General features: G+C 49.8%; 1 protein-coding gene across 1 annotated transcript; it reads right to left on the reverse strand.

The window, feature by feature from the left end:
- Window positions 1-2,445: 2,445 nt before the first annotated feature.
- Window positions 2,446-18,512, reverse strand: Wfdc5 (WAP four-disulfide core domain 5). Its single transcript, XM_045157070.1, has 6 exons — window positions 18,428-18,512; window positions 14,342-14,482; window positions 14,092-14,232; window positions 13,639-13,667; window positions 3,480-3,671; window positions 2,446-2,460 (listed from the first exon to the last, which is right to left on the reverse strand). The coding sequence occupies exons 1-6, from the start codon at window positions 18,510-18,512 to the stop codon at window positions 2,446-2,448; spliced, it is 603 nt and encodes a 200-aa protein (XP_045013005.1).
- Between the last annotated feature and the right edge of the window lie 794 nt (window positions 18,513-19,306).

Consider the following 19,306-nt stretch of genomic DNA (forward strand, 5'->3'; position numbering starts at 1 on the left):
GGACCACAGGATTTCCAAACTGTAGATTCTCAGGTCTGCCGTACTTTTGGCCAATCTGAACTCTGAGGTAGGGACTTGCTCCTGGGTGTGTGTGTGGGGGGGGGGGAGGGTAGGGAAAGTTGTGTTTTGTTAATTTTTATATTACTTATTTATGTATTTATTTATTTGAGAGAGCGAGAATGGGCGCACCATGGCCTTTAACCACTGCAAACGAACTCCAGACACGTGCGTCTGGCTTTATGTGTGTACTGAGGAATGGAATCTGAATCCTTTGGCTTTGCGGGCAAGCACCATAACCGTTAAGCCATTTCTCTAGCCCTGTTTCAATTTTTTTAAATTTATTTATTTGAGAGGGAGAAAGAAGCAGAGGGGGGGGGGAGGAGAATGGGCACTCCAGGGCCTCCAGCCACTGTAAACGAACTCCAGATGCACACGCCCCCTTGTGCATCTGGCTTACGTGGGTCCTGGAAAGTGGAACGGAGAGCCTCTGGCTTTGCAGGCGAATGCCTTAACCGCTAAGCCATCTCTCTAGCCCCTGTTTTTATTTTCTGAGACAGGATCTTGCTACATAGCCCAGGCTAGCCTCACAGACTTTTAAACAGTTATTTTATTTTTGAGAAAGAGAATGGGTATACCAGGCCTTTTCAACTGCTGTGAACGAACTCCAGATGTGCGTGTTCCCTTGTGTGCATGTGTGATATTGCACACTTGTGTCACTTTGCGTCTGACTATGTGGGACCTGGAGAGTGAACATGAGTTCTTAGGCTTTGCAGGCAAGCACCTTAGTGGCTAAGTCATCTCTTCAGCCCCTCACAGACTTCTTTTTTTTTGTTTTTTCTTGGTGGGCTCTCTAGCCCAGGCTGACCTGGAATTCACTGTGTATTCTCAGGGTGGCCTCCAACTCATGGCGCTCTTCCTATCTCTGCCTCCCGAGTGCTGGGATTAAAGGTGTGCACCACCACACCTGGCCTCACAGACTTTAAAAAAGAAATTTAAAAAAAAATTTTATTTGTTAAAGACGGGGAGGGGTGTCAACAGAGGGAGAATGGGCACTTCAAGGCCTTTAGCCACTGCAAACAAACTCCAGATACATGTGCCATGATGTGCATCTGGCTAATGTGGGACCTGGAGAATCGAACCTGGGTCCTTAGGCTTTGCAGGCACGGGCCTTAACCGCTAAGCCATCTCTCCAGCCCCTCACAGACTTTTTGATCCTTCTGCCTCAGTCTCCCGAGGGCTGGGATTTCAGGTGCGCACCAATGTACCTGGCCACTCTTTTTTTTTTTGAGATAGAGAGGGAACTGGTGCACCGGGGCCTCCGACACTTGTCCACCTAGTGGACACTTGCGACCTTGCTCTTGTGTCACCTTTGTGCATCTGGCTTAGGTGGAATCTGGAGAGAGATCGAACATGGGTCCTTAGGTTTCACAAGCAAGCATCTTAACCGCTGAGCCATCTCTCCAGCCCTCTTTTTTTTTTTTTTTTAAAAAAAAAGAGAAATATTAGCCGGGCGTGGTGGCGCACGCCTTTAATCCCAGCACTTGGGAGGCAAAGGTAGGATCACTGTGAGTTCAAGGCCACCCTGAGACTACATAGTGAATTCCAGGTCAGCCTGGGCTAGAGTGAGACCCTACCTCAAAAAAAAAAAAAAAAAAAGAAAAAGAAAAAAGAGAAATATTGAGAGAGAGAGGGAGAGGGAGGGAACAAAAGAGGCAGATAGGGAGAGAATGGGTGCATCTGGGCCTCTAGCCACTGCAAACGAACTCCACATGCATGCCCCACCTTGTACATCCGGCGTTATGTGGGTACTGGTGAATCGAACTTGGGTCTTTAGGCTTTGCAGGCAAGTGCTTTAACTGCTGAGCCATCTCCAGTCTCTGGCCAATCTTCTTTTTTTAAAAAAACCTGACAGGTGACTCTGATATATGGACAGGTTTGAGAGCTACTGGGTTAAGACTCTGTGACACATCTGTACTGTCCTTCAAATCTGACCTTAGGCCTTCATTCTGTGTGTGACCTTAGGAAAGTCACATTATCTCTCTGTTCCAATCGAGATAAAAATATCTACTTGAAAGCTGTTTCAAATGATTATATGACCTGATATATCCTTTTTAGGCTTGGCTCACAGAAAGGAGTTTGTTAAATTACCCTTCCATATCACTGTCTTCTGGAGTTAGGCAAGGGGAGATTAACTTTGCCCTGGACTTACCTGGGCCTTAGGTAAGGTGCTTCTTTCCCAGGTCTTAGTTTCCTGAAGAATGCTCAATGCAAACAATGACATGCACCCCTATTGGTGGCTGGAGGGCTAAGGTAGTTCATGGAAACTTCCTGGTTTTATCTTTGGAAGTGTTAGATCCACCCACTGCTCCCGGACTCCTGGTCCTGCTGGAATTGAGTACTGCTTGCTCAACTCCTGACCCACATCATCGCGTCGGCATTGTGGGTTCATGTCCATGTCTTCTGCCAGAGATGGGAGCACACACCAAGCGCCAGAGCCCAGGTGCCCTTCAGGATCCTGGGCTTGGAATTAAACAGATTAAGGTTCCATCCCAGCTCTGTTTCTTCTGCAACCCACCAACCTCCTGGCTCTGGGCTTCTAACCCCCTTATCTAGAACGGGGACCACGGCACTTTGGATGAAGTGTCAAATATGTAGGAACAGTTCCTGGACCACAAACATCAACCTATGGTCCTTGCTTTTGGTCAGACCTGAGTTCAGACTGTGGACTGAGTCTGCCGCTTCCTTGCTGTTGACCTTCAGTGGAGCCACAGCTGCCTTCTTTTGAGTTTGTTTCCTCCTCTGTAAGTTGGATAACATTCTTTGCACTAGAGGCTACGAGGATTAAACGATGCATTGTGTTTACTGCCAGAGTGGTTCCCGGCGCATAATTGGTGCCCACTAGATGTGTGTAAGCCGCACAACACTCCACTCACCTCCTCCGGTGGGTTTGGCAGCATAAAGACAGTGTCTGTTCCACTTGCACCACCCATTAGAAGCACGACCCTAGCTAGGCAGACCCTTCATCTTTCTGGTACTCACTTTCTTGCTCTATGAAATGGGATAGTTAATTCAAAAAATATTGTTCTGACAAGAATCCGAGTGCCAGTGAGAAAGATTGAGTGGCTTGCTCAAGATCACCCAGGTAGACTGTGGCCCTCTGAGGGCTGCAAAACAGACTTTCTGATTCACTTCTCTCTTGATACACCTTCTTCTACCTGCTGATCACTTCTCTGAGCTCCCCTCTACTCCCACAGAGCTCCGTCCCAAGCAAGCACTCCGTTTTACTCCTTCACCACCCAGGCAGGGAGGTATTGCAATCCCATTTTACAGATTGCAAGCAGGACCCACAGGGCACTCAAAACACCCGGGCATCTCAATCAGCCCCCGCCTCCCACTCTGCTAGCCCCCAAGACTGCCCCCATCCCCCCCGGCCACTCTCCTCCCAGAGGGAGGGTCCTTACCTATCCCGGCCCCCTTACCGGCTGCAGGGAGATCAGCGTGCGGGTCCCAAGGGCGCTGGAGCCGGGGAGCCGCGCGCGGGTCGCGCCGGGGCTGGTCTGTGCCCCCGGCGGCCCTGCCGCGCCTCGGCTCGCTGCGGCGGAGGCCCCGCGGCCCCCTCCTTGCCTGTGCTCCTCCGTCCCCCGCGGCTGAGGCCGCATCGATCGCTGCCGCTGGGGGAGGGAGGGAGGGAGGCCGCCGGGCAGCCGGAGGCGGTGGTGGTTTCTATTCCTGCCTCGGATGGAGGCTGGAGGAGGTGTGTTTCTGTGTGTGTGAATGGGGTGGTGGTGGTGGTGGTGGTGGTGTCTGAAGTCTGGACCCAAAAGCTGGGGCAGTCAGGGATCTGGAAGGATGGGCCATTCAACCCTTGGACCAGGGACCCCTGTTTCCTTAATTTAGTGTTTAATATGTGCTAGGTGGTTTCGGGTCATTTAGGCCAGTCATTCTTGACACAGACTTGGCAGAGAGACAAGAGCCTGTGTCCTGCATTTTACAGGTGACACCCAAAGCATTTTGCTCAGATTAGCAGGCTTCTTGGGGGAGTTGGGGAAGGTGACTCATCTCTATGAGACCTCTCAAATCCTGCTCTTGCCAGGTGGGTTATGAAATCCCCAACCCATCATTTCTGTCCTTGAGGCTCAACGTCCTCACCTAGCAGGGGATCCTGATTCTCAACCGTCCTTAAGAGCTCTGGGAGTAAAAGAGAACTGTGCGGGAGGAGATGGGCACATGTGTGTGTGCGGTCCTACAGCGCTTGCTTCCCGGCTGCTCTCTGTGCCTGGTTGGGGAGAGTGCTGAACCCGGTTGAGAGAGACGGAGAGACGGGGCCACGGCGGATGGGAAGCTTTGCCAAAGCTGTGCTCACAGCGGTAATCATCCAGCATTGGTACAGCACGCGCCGTGAGTCACTACGGCCCCCTCTCATGCACACTGCAGGTGCTTCTGGGGTTGGTGATATTCCTCACACACACACGGAGAAGCATGACTGACTTGCCTTTGGTCTTTCTGCTGACTTCTGAGTCCCTTACAGTAGATAGGATGTGAGCCGCCCATGTCATTTAAATAAATTTCTGGGTTGGGATGTAGCTCGGTTGGTAGAGCGCTTGCCCAGGCAAGATGCACAAAGCCTTGGGTTTGGGCCCTAACATTGTACAAACTGCGCACGGCGGCCCATGCCTGCACTCCTGACATTTAGGACGTGGAGACTGGGGGATAAGAAGTTCAAGGTCATTTTTAACAAATAGTGACTTTGAGGCCAGCTTAATCGACACGAAACCCTGACGTCTCTGTCACACCTTCCAAAGCTCAGGGTCCATTGTGGAAGAGGTGGCAGAAAGAATGTAAGAGCCAAAGGAAGGGTAGTATTGCTTACAATGCACTCTTCCAAATGGCCTGGATATCCATGACCTCGCAGTGCCTGGCACTACCTACACAAGACCCTCATAATAGGAGGAAAAGATGATGACATCAAAATAAAAGAGAGGCTGATTGAGAGGGGGAGGGGATATGGTGGAGACTGGAGTTGCAAAGAGGAACCTGAGGTGGGGAGGGAATTATGGTTTATTGTCTGTAGTTGCAGAACCTGTCAATAAAAAAGATTATATCTAAAAATTTCTGATAACACTTTTAAAAAGTGAAAAGAAACAAACGAGGTTATTTTTTTTCAAACGAGGTTATTTTTAATAAAGCATTTTATTTTACCCAATATATCCAAGGTATTGTCATTTCAACATGACTTCAGTGAAAAAATTATCAGTGAGATGCTTCCCATATCACTTCTGGGGTAATTCTTCAGAAGCTAGCAATCTAGCACACTGGCTTTTTTTTTTTTTTTCTTCTTTTTCTGCCGACTCACTAACGACCGTAACTCCAGCAGCTCCCACCACTTACCATCTTGCTATCTCTCCAGATCAGAAGCTGGGACGTGGCACACCTGGATTCTCCCCTCACCATCTCACCAGACTGAAGCTCAGGTGGCAGCCAGGGCTGGTGTTCTCATCTGGGTTTGAGACTCTCTCCCAAAACCCACCCATTGTTGGCAGAATTCACTGCCCCCTTTTGCTGCTAGCTGTCTGTGGTCCACCCGCCTCAGGTCCCTGAGGCTACCTGAACTCCCTCACCGTGTGGTTCCATAGCTAGGTCACCACGTTGGTGCTTTCTTAACGTCTAGAAACTCGCTGTTTTCAAAAAGGCCTTGCCTCATTAGACCATGCCCATCTCGGGCAGTCTTCTTTGTAGCACTAACCCCACATTCGGGCTGGAGAGATGGCTTAGCGGCTAAGGCACTTGCTTGCTAAGCCTAAGGACTTAGGTTCTATTCCCCAGGACCCACGTAAGCCAGATGCACATGGTGGCACATGAGTCTGGAGTTCGTTTGCAGTGGCTAGAAGTACTGGGATGCTCATTCTCTATCTTCCTCCTTTTTCTGACTCTCAAATAACTAAATAAACATAAAAACATTTTTTTTTTTAATCCACATTCACAGTTCCACTGATACTCCAAGAGGGTCTCGGGTGAGGGTCATTGGGGTCATCTTAGACTTCCACCTGCTACCCCCACCTATAGCAGACCCCAATTCATACTAGGCACATCCAGTGTGTTCAGTAGCCGCCTTTGCCAGGTGGACGGCCCAGCTCTGACCGCGTCTCTCCAGCTTCCTCCTCAACACCAGAAGTTAGAGAAGGAAACCATTCAGTGATCATTTTGCCCAGGTTCCTCACTTAACTGTCAGGGAAACTGAGGCAGAGCAGCACATTTCCTAGCCTCACTACCCTCAGAACTCAAGGGTTCTCCCGGAGGAGCAGCTGCAATTTCCAAAAGGAGAAAGATCAGGCAGAAAGCATGGAAGCAGATCCGGGGATCACTCTGATGCAGATAAAGCTGGAGATGAACTCGTGAGTGGGGAGTGTGGCTATGCTGGTACCTCTTCCCTTTATGTTTCATGAATGAGTTGTCTCTCAAAATCTCCTTGAGTTCACGGCCAGAGAGGGATATCTGAACCCATGGAATTTTACCTCCTAGGAAGCTTCATGTGGTAGGAAATTTTGGAATAAAGTAGACGTGGGTGTGTCAGGCAGCTTCCAAGATGTCTTGCAATGATACCTGCCTCCTGGCATTCATCTCCTTGTGAAATCCCTCCGTGTGTGTGTGTGTGTGTGATTGATTTGCTTCTAAAATATGTTAACAAGTGATGACATGTCACTTTGTGATTGGGTGACTTCAGGTTGTGACTTCTGTTGACTTTGATGAAGTAAGTGGCCACGCCACAAGGTCAAGGAAACGCCGGTGATTTCCGGCCAACAGCCAGCTAGCATCTGTGGTATTTAGTCCATTAGTTCTCAAAGAACTGAACTTCTGCCAACAACCAGGTGAACTTGAAGCTCAGATGAGACTCCCTCCCTGGCTGACACCTTGGCGGCAGCCTTGTGAAGCAAGGTCCCCAAAGCAGAAGGCCCCAGTAAGCTATGGTGGGACTTATTTTTTTTTTGAAAGATTTTTATTTATTTATTTGATTATTTGAGAGTGACAGAGAGAGAAAGAGGCAGATAGAGAGTGAGAGAGAGAATGGGCGCGCCAGGGCTTCCAGCCACTGCAAACGAACTCCAGACGCGTGCGCCCCCTTGTGCATCTGGCTAACGTGGGACCTGGGGAACCGAGCCTCGAACCAGGGTCCATAGGCTTCACAGGCAAGCGCTTAACTGCTATGCCATCTCTCCAGCCCCGCTGGGACTTATTTTTAATTTTTATGTATTTATTTTCAAGGAGAGAGAGGGTGGGGGAGGGAAGAGAAAGAGGGGATGAATGGGTGTGCCGGGGCCTCCAGGCACTGCAAATAACTCCAGATGCACGCACTACCTTGTGCTTCTGGCTTCACATGGGTACTGGGGATTCAAATCTGGGCTGCCAGACATTGCGGGCAAATGCCTTAACTATTGAGCCATCTCTCCTGCCCACGTGCTGGGATTCTTGACCTGCAGAAACTTTGGCTAATAAATGCATGTTGTTTAACCCATTTCATTTGGAGTCACTTGTTACACAGCGGTAGATAACAAGCACATGGAGTTCTCATCCTGCCTTTGACAGTGAATCCCTGTGTGGCCCTGGGCCTCTTGGACACTTACCTACCTTATCAGCCAGATACAAACAATGCTTTGCTTTCAGGATTGTGGGAAGGGTTATCACTTGCTTTTCTCTTTCTTTTTTTTAAAAAATATTTTATTTATTTATTTATTTGGTGTTTTGAGGTAGGGTTTCACTCTAGCCCAGGCTGACCTGGAATTCACTCTGTAGTCTCAGGGTGACCTCGAACTCACAGTGATCTTCCTGCCTCTGACTCCTGAGTGCCGGGAGTAAAGTGTGCCACCACATCTGGCTTATTTGAGAAAAGAGGAAGGGAGGGAGGGAGGGAGAGACAGAGAGAGGAATGGGCACAGCAGGGCCTCTATCAGTTGCAAACCAACTCCAGATGCATGTGTGCCGCCTTGCGCGTCTGCCTTACATTGGTACTGGAGAATAGAACCTGGATCCTTAGGCTTCACAGGCAAGCGTCTTAACTGTTAAGCCATCTCTCAAGCCCGCTGTTCTTTTTCCTCCTGCCCTTTCCTTTCCCAGGCTATGGAGGCTTAAGTTGGCTGCAGGAGGATAAGTGGACTCACAGGGGCTTCCCTAGAGAGAAGCCAGTGTTTCAGTCGGATGCACACAGCAGCTGCACATGAATGGCACTGGTGGTCAGGCTCTGACTTCCTCTTCTATCACTGGTGAAGGGTGCTGATGCCCTGTGCACAATCCCTTGGGAGAGCCTTCACCCTTTTGTGCACACTGGCTCCTGGTATGCTTCTCTGCTGATAGCTACTGTCTGCATTTGTCAAGGACTTCCCTGCAGCTGCCACAGCCTACCACGGCTACCCACAGGGAAAGCGGGGAGCGCCTGGGGATTTATGTGCCCCCCACGCTTGTGTCTGGAACAGACCTGTGGGCTTCACTTGCTGTCACACTCTTGCTCGCCTCCTCCCTTCCTGCTGCACTCTCTTCCTCCAGGACCTGTAGCTCCTGGAAACTTTCAAATCAGGACTGTCATGTGACTCCTGTCATCGTTGGCTCTGAGGAAGCCCAGCCAAGCAGATCCTCCAGCCTGTAGGATTTGCAGTCTTGTTTCAGGAAGAGTGGAGGGTAGATGGATGAGGAGAAAGAGTGCTGACTTTCCCAGCACTTGGGAGGCTCAGGTAGGAGGATCACTGTGAGTTCGAGGCCAGCAGCCTGAGACTACATACTGAATTCCAGGTCAGCCTATGCTAAAGGGAGACCCTATCTCAACAAAACAAAACAAAGAAACAAAGGCTGACTTTCTCTAATTAATTAGGAAAACAAGAGCTTTCCAGGCAGCTCCTCCCAGTGGACTAACTTCTATTTCTGATTGGCCGGTCCTGGATCACATGGCCATCCCTAACTGCAAGGGAGTTCCAGGAGAAGCAAAATTTTAAAAGGTTAATTTAAGGCTAAGGAAATGGCCCAGTGGTTAAATAGCACTTGCTTACAAAGCCTGCTGGCCAGGGCCCAATTCCTCAATACTCAGGCAATGACAGATGCACAAATTGGTGCATGCATCTGGAGTTTGTTTGCAATGGCAAGAGGCCCTGGGCATGCCTATTTTTTTTCTCTCTCTGTGCTGGAAAATAAATAAATATTTTAGTAAAGAGTTAATTTACCTCTTAAAAATTGGCATAGAGGGCTGGAGAGATGGCTTAGCAGTTAAGGTGCTTGCCTGTGAAGCCTAAGGACACAGGTTCAATTCTCCAGGACCCACATAAGCCAGAGGCACATGGAGGCACACACATCTGGAGTTCATTTGCAGTGGCTTAGAGGCCCTGGCATGCCCATTTTTTTTTCTCTCTCATAAATAAATAAATAAGTAAAAAAATAAAGGTAAATTGGCACAGAAAATTATTATGGCAAAGTACACAAATCTTCGGCTGTGGCTGAATTAATGTTTTACAAATTCTGCATCCGTGTAACAGTAGCCTAGGGCAAGATATGGACCTTTATGAGCACTCTAGTAGCTGAGGGGTGGAGTATTATGTCTGTTGGTAAGGAAGAGGGGAAGGATGGATGCACAGCAATGTCCTACTTACCAACACCTGCTGACACTCGGGTGGAGGGCGGGTGTTGGCTTGGATGTCCTCCAGGAAGCACTCTCTGGTTTCCAGACTGAGTTAGGTTCCTTGTGGCCTTGGTAGCCTCCTAGGTCTTTTCAGCCTGATGTGGATCATGTGGACTGCTGACCAGGGTTTTACCTTCTCCGCTGGAGCATGATTTCTGTGAGGCACAGCCTGTCATCCTTGTTAAGTGCTCAGCAAACATTCATTGAATGAGTGCAGGAGGAACGCCAAGTTGGAGTCTGTGGTGTAGCCAGGCGCTTGGCATCGCAGGAGACTTTCTTTCTGAGGTGGGGCGGCTGGGCAGTGGAGATGGGCGGTGATCACAGGAGAATGGGTTGGGATTTGGTAGCTGAGGACAGAGCTGGCGCTGTGTAGACAAGCACGGTCTCCATGGTGTAGACAGTGAGTTAGCCAGGGAGTAGAGATGATGGACTGCGTGGATATTTCTCCTGTCACCAGAGAAGCCACAGCCTGTGACCTCCTGCTAATCCCAAGGGCCTAGCTCAGAAATCAGGATCCCAGGGAAGCCATAGGCCCCAGCAATCAAATCACTGGTTTACTTGGGAACTTCTGTCTGGCGCCCGTGAATTTCTATCCTCACGCCCTTCCTTCCAGGAGAAACCCAAGGCAATAAGCTATGTGCAAACAGGCTTGGTTTCCAGATATTTAGACTTGAGCATGCTCCCTTAACTTCCTTGGGGCTACATGACCCTGATTTTTCTCATATGGAAACTGTGGTTAGAGCTGGGAGGAATTTTCCAAGACATAATGTAATTATAGTTAATAAGGTTATAAGGATTGGTGTCCAACTGTTTGGGATTCAATCCTAGCTCTACAATGTAGAAGTTGTTTGACCTTGACCAAATTAACCTCTCTGTGCCTCAGTTTTTCTTATATGTAAAATGGGAAAATTAATAAAGCCTACCTAATAAAGTTGTGGGGATTTAATGTAATTATCATGTGACTAAAGGGATACTTGACATGAGGTGGGTACTCTATGGTGTTTAGCTCTTGGCTGGTTTTCTTGCTATCTAAGGAAGAAAATGGTATAGTTTAATCCTGGCTATATCACCTCTCACCCAAAGGCCGTGGCAAGTCACTTGTCTCAAAGCTGCTACTTATCAAGTAGGAATAATGCTGTCCACTTTCCTTGGTGATGGGATGGATGAATTAAATGGTATCTTAAAGTGGAGGGGGGCAGACTGGAGAGACAGTTTAGTAAAGCCTAAGGACCCAGTTTCTATTCCCCAGGTCCCACTTACGTCAGATGCACATGGCAGCGCATGCATCTGGAGTTTGCTTGCAACAGCGGAAGGCTCTGGAGCGTACATCCTCTCTCTGTCTCTCTGCCTCTCTCTCTCTCAAATAAATAAATAATATTTTAAAGTGGGGGCATCAAAACTAGTCAGTGCTGAAACAGTGACTGCAGAGTGCTCATCCCTAAAGGGACCATCGACATCATTCCTCCAACATTGAAGAAGTGGGATGAATATCAGAGCTTGAGGATGGGAAGGAGGACTGGGAAACTTTGTCTTTCTGATATGACATGGCCGGCACCCTCATGAACTTACGGCAACTGTGGTTACCTGCACAAGATTGAGCTTATCAACATTCCCGTTCTGTTGTGGACAGGGAAGGAGCTCATGTCCTGCCTCCCCCCCGAGAGTTCATAATTGTTGGGAGAGGGGAAACCCATTTTCTTCAATGATGTAGCCACTGGTATGTTTGTCCATGCTCAAGTAAATACCCCTTAGCCATGCACAAACCACCTTAATTTAAGCACAGAGGGTCACAAGTAAAAGAAAGACATTGACCTTGAAGCAGGACTAGCTGGGAAGAAGACAATGTTTAACCAGAAGAGGGAGGGGACAAGAAGAGGTAACGGGCATGAGTATGATCAAACATTATATATGCGGGCTGGAGGGATGGCTTAGCAGTTAAGGCATTTGTCTGCAAAGCCAAAGAACCCAGGTTCAATTCCCCAGAACCCACATTAGCCAGATGCACAAGGGGTGCACGCGTCTGGATTTCGTTTGCAGAGGCTGGAGGCCCTGGCGTGCCCATTCTCTCTCTGTCCCTCTTTCTCTGCCAAATAAATAAAATATTAAGAAAACATTATATACACGTATAAAATTGTCAAAAAGACATTAAAATTTAAAAAGCGAGAGGCACGAGATGGGCGTTCACTATGGATAATAGTCAATATCTAACTTAGACCCTTCCTACAATAAATCTGTCACCAACAGACCCCCAGCCCTCCCTGGCTTCCTACCCTACCATAAAGATTTATTAATTTTCTCTGTCCAGTCTGAGGCTTGGCTGGGACAGGTCAGCTTTAGGTCTTCCCTGTATGTCTTTCATGATGAGATCAGCGGCTTCTGGTGAGCTCTTCTCAAAGCACAGGGTAAGAAGTTCAAGGCACAAGGACGCTTTATCTAAAGCTGTCATTTCTACCCACATCCATTAGCCAAAGCAAGGGCCTCACTAAGCCCCCACATCCCTGGGGAGGGGAAGTACACTGTGCCCTAGGGAAGCTATGGAAGGGAAAGAACAGTTGTGGTCCAATAATACAGTCCCCGTGTTATTTGTGCTAATTCCCTGAGGTAATGGATGGGGAAACTGAGACTCAGAGGATGTGCAGAAGCATCAGAGGTCACATGACTCCCAAAGAGCGACTTCCTTCTTGCCTAGACATCGCCTTAGGTCTGCTTGATTAGCGTTTGTTCTCTTGAGTCAACAGCTCTGGCATTTGAATCCAGTGAGCAGGGCTGTGGAGCCGGAAGTGGAGTCTCTCCAAGCCTGGAGTGGTGAAGGACTCACCTGGGATCACATGGCAAGGTTAAGAGAACAGGGAAAGACGATCCAGGGTTCTGGGGTTCACCTCCAAAGACTGTTCTGAGTCTAGCACACAAGAGGAGGCCCAGCAGGGAAAACAAGGTGGGGGGCATACCTTCCTCCTTCCCCTTCCCAAACAAATCCTGGGGAGAAGGGAGAATCAGGAATCTAGCCATCTGGATGTAAGAAACAGACCCTCCATTGACCCTGCTCCAAGGAAACTCAGTGGGCCTTGACTACAGACTGGGCATTGGGGCAGTGGAGGGAATGCGCTGTAGCCTCACAGTGGAGACAGATCTACTGTAAACAGGACTCTCCATCAGCTGAACACCATTTCCCCAAGTGTGGGGCAATCCAAAACAGCACTTGGATGCAACATGACATGACACGGACTCCTGGAGTCGATCCTGACTCGCCAGCCTCAATGCAGAGCTCTGTCTGTGACATCTCTTTAACCCTTGCTAATCTCCATTTATTCGGCGGACTCGGAGAGCAGGTTTCAGGCTCAGTCTTGGCAGGTGGCCTTATCTAGCTAGAGTTTAATGATATCATTTAAATTGAACGTGAATTAATTTAATGGAACTGCTGTTTTCATTGCGTTTGATTTCACAATTCCATCCTATCTCCGGCCAGTGATCTTGCTTGTTTTGCTTATAATAATGTCTCACTGACAATAATGATATCAAGTTTCTTTTCTTTTGAAATGAATTGTTATATATAACACTGAGTTATTTAAAGGAAGACATTGGGCAAACAGTTATACAGGCAGCCTATAACATCACAATATTACTCTGCAGCTATGGTGAAAATTGTGGAAAAGCTTGTGGATGAACAGATGTTCAGGAAATTCTGCTAGACATACATTTTTTGAGGGTAAACCTGTCTGGGGGGTGGGTTCAGAGCTCCATAAAGAGGGGCCTGCCTGAGATGAATATTTCACACGAGAGAGATGTGAAAGCGGACACCCGGCAGGGTGGAAAGCTCAGCATGGCAGTACGGAATGCTGGGGTGACCAGTGTGTTTGAGGTCGGGCTGGGCACCCAGGAGGAGAAGCCGGTGGCACAGGGTGTAGGGACGTGACAACAGGTTGTATCAGATGTTGGAACTGTCCCTGGCAGAGATGGTCTGGGTGGCAGGATCCCAGACTTACCATCATCGTCTCTTCCTGCTGGACCCCACCTGAGGTGCAGAGCCATGGATCCTAAAGTCAGAATTAGCCTGAGGAGATAGAAAGAAAGGGTTAACTCCTTTTCCATATCAGCGCCCTGGGTTCTGGGTTAGTGCCCTGTGTCCAGGCCTCATCAGTCCAGCTCTGGTCACTTTTAAGACTCGTTGGCTTCCTTCACAAGGGCAAATAGATGCCTGGGCCAGGTCCAGGTGACAGAGCACAGTCAGTGAGAGAACCGAAGACCTCCAGTTCCTTTGCCATCCCAACAGGACTGCTTGCATCCCACCCATTTCTCCAGCCATGTACATGGCACGGGGGTGGGGGAGAGCTGGCTATTGGGGAGGTATCATCCTGAGCTTGTTGGACTGGAAAGAAACCCCTGAGCGGGGTTTGGGGGCGGGTAGGCACTGTCCCTGGCCAGCAGGAACGTGGTACCTTTGTAGGGGTCTCGGCAGTCCCGGCCGCAGGCGCTGGGGCAGCAACGCTTCCTGCCTTTGCAGTCGGCGTCTTGGTTACACGTGTGCTTTGTGGGACTGAGGCAGCGCAGCCGGTCCTCGGGGCAGCTGCCCAGCTTCACTGCAACGCAGGGGCTGGGTGAGCCTCGCTCGCTCGCTCGCTTGTGCTCACCAGCCCTGGAGCTTGGGGCTGGCGTAATCGGCACAAGTGGGGGGGGGGGGACACTCACCGGAGACCCGAGGGACACACTGGCGGAAGCAAGCTCGGTAGCAGCACTTTAAAGATGAGGGACACTGGCTGTCACTCATGCACTGATCAGGCACCGACAAGAGGCAGGGTCCATCATCTGGTGGGCAGCCCCCCGGCTTCTCTGTAAGAGAACCCCCCACATCCTGAAGCCGGAGGCAGCTCATATCAGCTCATATCAGGTAGGTTATCAGGTTATAAGGTCTGACTTGGGAATCAAAAGATCAGAAGTCCTCCCCCAGCCTCCACTCCAAAGACTGGTTTGAGATTCAGATGGAATACGGACAGGAAAAAAATGAAGTTCAAAATCTCCACCCAGCCCAGAAGGTCATGCTAGGTCTGGGCCTGGCTCATCTTCCTGGTCTCCTACTTTGCCACTCCTCGGCTGTTTCCTGGCTCCTGAGCTCCCTGCATGCCAGCTCTCTCCGCGGGGCTCTTGCTTTGGCTCTACCCTTTTACCTGGTCCCCTGGTCAGTTCACTGAACATAGCTGAAACATCACTTCTTCAGAAGACCCCAGTCAGCCGCTCGAGAGGGTGACTGCAGCCGTCTGTACCTCTCACTGGGAGGCTGAGATCTGTCACCCTGTTTATCCTGCTCACCGTGAGCACAGCACTTGGAGCACAAGGCTAGGGGCTCAGTGACTGTTGGAAAGAAAGGGGTGTGAAGGGGGACCCAGTGTTGCGCATGGGTCAGCTGCTGCCCACCTGGCGCCCTGTCGCACAGCCAGCGTCGCCGTTGCCAGCGGCATGGTTTCACATCCAGGTACGGGCTTTGACTTTGGGACATTCCTCCAAACAACTCTAGATTGTTCTGCCCCGGAGTTTACCTGACAACTCTTCTTGTTGGGATTTCACACAAGAGCTTGGAAATCAGGACCTTCCTCCACTGAGGGGAGGTGGAGGGAGAATTCAAGGCCTGAAAAGAGACATGGCCAGACAGACCAGCAACGTAACTAGCTTGGACTGTGACTCCCCTGAGCCTGGGTCCCTCTGACCTTGACCTTCTGTTTTGTTTGCTTTTGAGCTGCAAACATGGGGCTGGTCCCAGGTATCAATTCAGTGTAGCAGAAGGGAAGGTTCAGTTGGATCCAGGGCTGTGACGCTGCTGCCTCTGTGTCACCCTCACCCTCTGTCCCTGCTTTGGTGTCGGCTGCGCACACAGTAGGTGGCCCTTTACACATTGAATACCTTGGGTCAGTCAGACTCAGCCCTTAGACTGGGTTAAAGTTGAACTGCTGCCCCCTGCTGGAGAAAATGTGTCTAGCCTTGGGAAGAAGAATCCGCAGTGCTGAGCATCTCTCTTGGAGTAGGAGGAGGCGCGGATTTGGGAGGAGGAAAAAGGGAAGGAGGGGCTTTTGAAGACTTAGGCCCAGGGTTTAGTCTTAAACTCAAAAGCCCAGGACAAAGGAGCTCAGGCTTCAGCGAACCAAGTGGAGCTGCCTGAACTCCAAGCCGGGAAGCAGGACCTGTCTGTGGGCTGGGGGAGCCCAAGCAGGGTGGGTCAGTGGATGGAGGCAGGAAGAGCTTTGTGGAGAGGGACATAGGACTGGACCTTGAGGAATAGGCTGATAGAGAGAGGGGCTGAGGGCTGGAGAGAAGGGTTAGCGGTTAAGGTGCTTGCCTGTGAAGCCTAAGGACCCAGGTTTGATTCTCCAGGTCCCACATAAACCAGATGCACATGGTAGCGCATGAGTCTGGAGTTTGTTTGCAGTGGCTAGAAGCCCTGGTGTGCCCAATCTCTCTCTCTCCCCTTATCTATAAATAAATAAAAATAAAATAAATAAATATTTTAAAAGAGAGAGGGGCTAAAAGTTGTTTCGACTGGAAGAACTGTGTGGAAATAGGCACAGTGTGGAGCTGGGCGTAAAAGCCTGGAGTCTGCAGCCTGGGGGTCCTGGTGGTCCACATCATTCTGTATTCCCTCCTAATCTGCCCTCCCCATTCAGCTTCCTCACTCACTGACAGACGGTGACGCAGACACACACGCTGACCGGTCCCCTAGACACATATTCCACAGTCAGCATGTAGAATCAGAGAGCAAATGACCATACATAGATGTGGCTAAGTAGATGTATTCATGGAATCGCATGGAGACACACAGACAGACACGGCAAGTGGGCCAGCCCACCTAGATCTCTACTGAAAATTCTGGCAGACGACTTTTGGTGATGTATGAAAACGGCATGTTGTTCAACCTAACACGCATGATCTCAGACATGCACAAGACAGTTTAATATCTACATACATAAACATAGGCAGTCCTATATGTACATTTTATCGGGGACATACGGTTAAATATACAAGCATATTGTCATATACTCATGTCTACACACACACACACACACACACGCATATATACATCCAGACACACATGCATACAAATATATAACATATGTATATGAATAGACAGAGACATATGCACTTACAGTTGTATATACACAATCACATGCACAGAGCCACTCAGACCATATAACCATTAACTATGCTTAGTTAGGCTCTAACTGCCTTTCCACCAGGGACATCCTCGCATTTGAGTGAAGGGAAGGAGAGTCTTGAAAACACTGGTAGCTGGACTTCCGCTGAGGCAAAGTGAGATTTCCCTTCCCTTACCTGTCACCTTCTTCCACTGTCTGACCTTTTGCAACTAGCATGAGAGAGAAGCCAGGGGAGCGTGGGACACCATGAGCTGGTGGAGACAAGTGTGTCATACCTGGCCATGCGCAACAGGTCCAGGCTCTGCTGGTGCCAGATGCCACTCCGAGCAGCTGGGCAAGGTATCGTGGTGTGCCCTCTTGGATCCCCAGTTGATGTACTTAAGCTGCACTTACTGTATATGTCACGTTGGTCTTTTTTTCAAGGCACTCCTGAGAGGAAGGTGTGGGCTTCCCTTCTTGGGGACTAGGTTGGTGAGGTGAACCTTTCTGATTTCAAAGAATTGCAATCAGATACCACCCTTAATACTAACTCAGAGTCATTGGCCTTGGGCAGGTGGTTTCCCACTGTGCCTCGGTTTCCTCATCTGCAAAATGGGGATAAAAATAGTGCTGACTCATCACACTGCATCGAGAGGTTGTCTGCAAGGCTGCGTGAGTCACGGTCACCACAAGGTTTTGGCCTTGGAACTTACCAGCAACCTTCCTTCCTCAGCCTGGGAGCTTTGAGCACTATCCTCCTCATACTGGCTCATGACCCAGAGGAGATCTGTGACTCAGGAAGACACAGGCTAAGAGGGACAGGTGGGATGCAGAAATGCATCTTTAGAGTCTATAGGGCTCTGTGAAGGAGAAGGACCTCTATCCATTGCTGCCACTTTCCCCCAAGACAGGGCCAGGGCTGTGAAATTAAATGCAGGTCAGAGTGTCCCTGCCCAAGAGGAGGATGAAAGAGTGGCCTTACAGCCTTACACAGGTTGGGAGGCACCTGCATTATTTGAGCATCTGTGCCTCCCTCACAGCCAGTGTGCCAAACTGAGCCTTGTCATGGGTGAGAATGGGAGGAAGAAAAGAGACAGGGACAGAGGTTCCTCCCAACAGACCCCAGACCCAGGAGTCACATCCTTATTTGACTCCCAAGCCCCTTCCACAGGTCACTGGGGCCAGAGAAGGTTCACTGGTCACAACCACAGAATGGTGGGTATGTCTCCTTCATATCCAGAGTCCCGTGACACACATGGACACAAGCTCAGGCATGCTGAGTACGTGGGCAAGAAGAGGTTCACATAGCCAGCCACAACAACAAATGTTCATGGAGACAGGCATGCGTGTGCCCCTAAACACACTCAGATGTGAATACGGGGCCAGATAATCACAGAGAAATTGGCAGAAAGTCATTTACAGATGAAGACACGAGAATGTGGCCAGCCACAAGAATGCACAGATAAACGTATACAACTGCAGTGTCCCGGAGCCCAGAGCAGTTCCCATGTGCATGTGTGTACACATGGGTTTTTTCTCTCTCCCTCCCCCCCTCCTCTTTCTCTGTCTCTCCCTCATTGGCGACCCCCCAAACCCTTACTCTTCCTAGGGAGGAAGGAAGAGGCCACAGAGCAGAGGGATCTCTGACACTCACCTCCCGTCTTCTTGCCCAAGGCCACGGGCAGCTGGCTTCCCAAAGTCAGGAGAGCCACCAGCAGGAGCATGCTCCGGGTACTCATATTTCTGCTAATATGACTGGGGCTCAGTCATATTACATCAATATCACCTGCTACCCCAGGGAGGCCAGGGCAGTTGAGTCAGGGGAAGAGGAAGAAAGGGTGGGTGGTATGGCTTGTGTCTTCCTGATCTTGGTTCCACCCTGCCCAAGGGCCTCTGGGAGAAGGGCGTTTGTGCAACAATTGAAGATAGGGTGGCACAGACGCTGGGTGCTGGGGACTGAGATCCAGTTCTGCCTGTATTGCCGACTGGGGCTGTGATGACTGGCAAGTATCCCTCTGTGGAGCCTGGTTTTTCTCATCTGTGTGGTGGTGAGTCGGAGGGGACCTCAGTAAGACTTTCCACAACAGCACTTAGATTTATGTCTTTCTTTTTTTTTAATTTTATTATTTATTTATTTGAGAGCGACAGACACAGAGAGAAAGACAGAGGGAGAGAGAGAGAATGGGCGCGCCAGGGCTTCCAGCCTCTGCAAACAAACTCCAGACGCGTGCGCCCCCTTGTGCATCTGGCTAACGTGGGACCTGGGGAACCGAGCCTCGAACCGGGGTCCTTAGGCTTCACAGGCAAGCGCTCAACCGCTAAGCCATCTCTCCAGCCCAGATTTATGTCTTTCTTAAGCTCTGCCCTGGAATTCAGTATGGGGTCTCAGGGTGGCCTCGAACTCACGGCAATCCTCCTATCTCTGCCTCCCAGTGCTGGGATTAAAGGCGTGTGTCACCATGCCCGGCTATATATATATTTTTTCATTGCTTTTCTTTGGTCATATAGCCTGTCCTTCCCACATACTGCAGAA

This window comes from Jaculus jaculus, chromosome 8 (genome assembly GCF_020740685.1).
Source record: "Jaculus jaculus isolate mJacJac1 chromosome 8, mJacJac1.mat.Y.cur, whole genome shotgun sequence".
Classification (NCBI taxonomy): Eukaryota; Metazoa; Chordata; class Mammalia; order Rodentia; family Dipodidae; genus Jaculus; species Jaculus jaculus.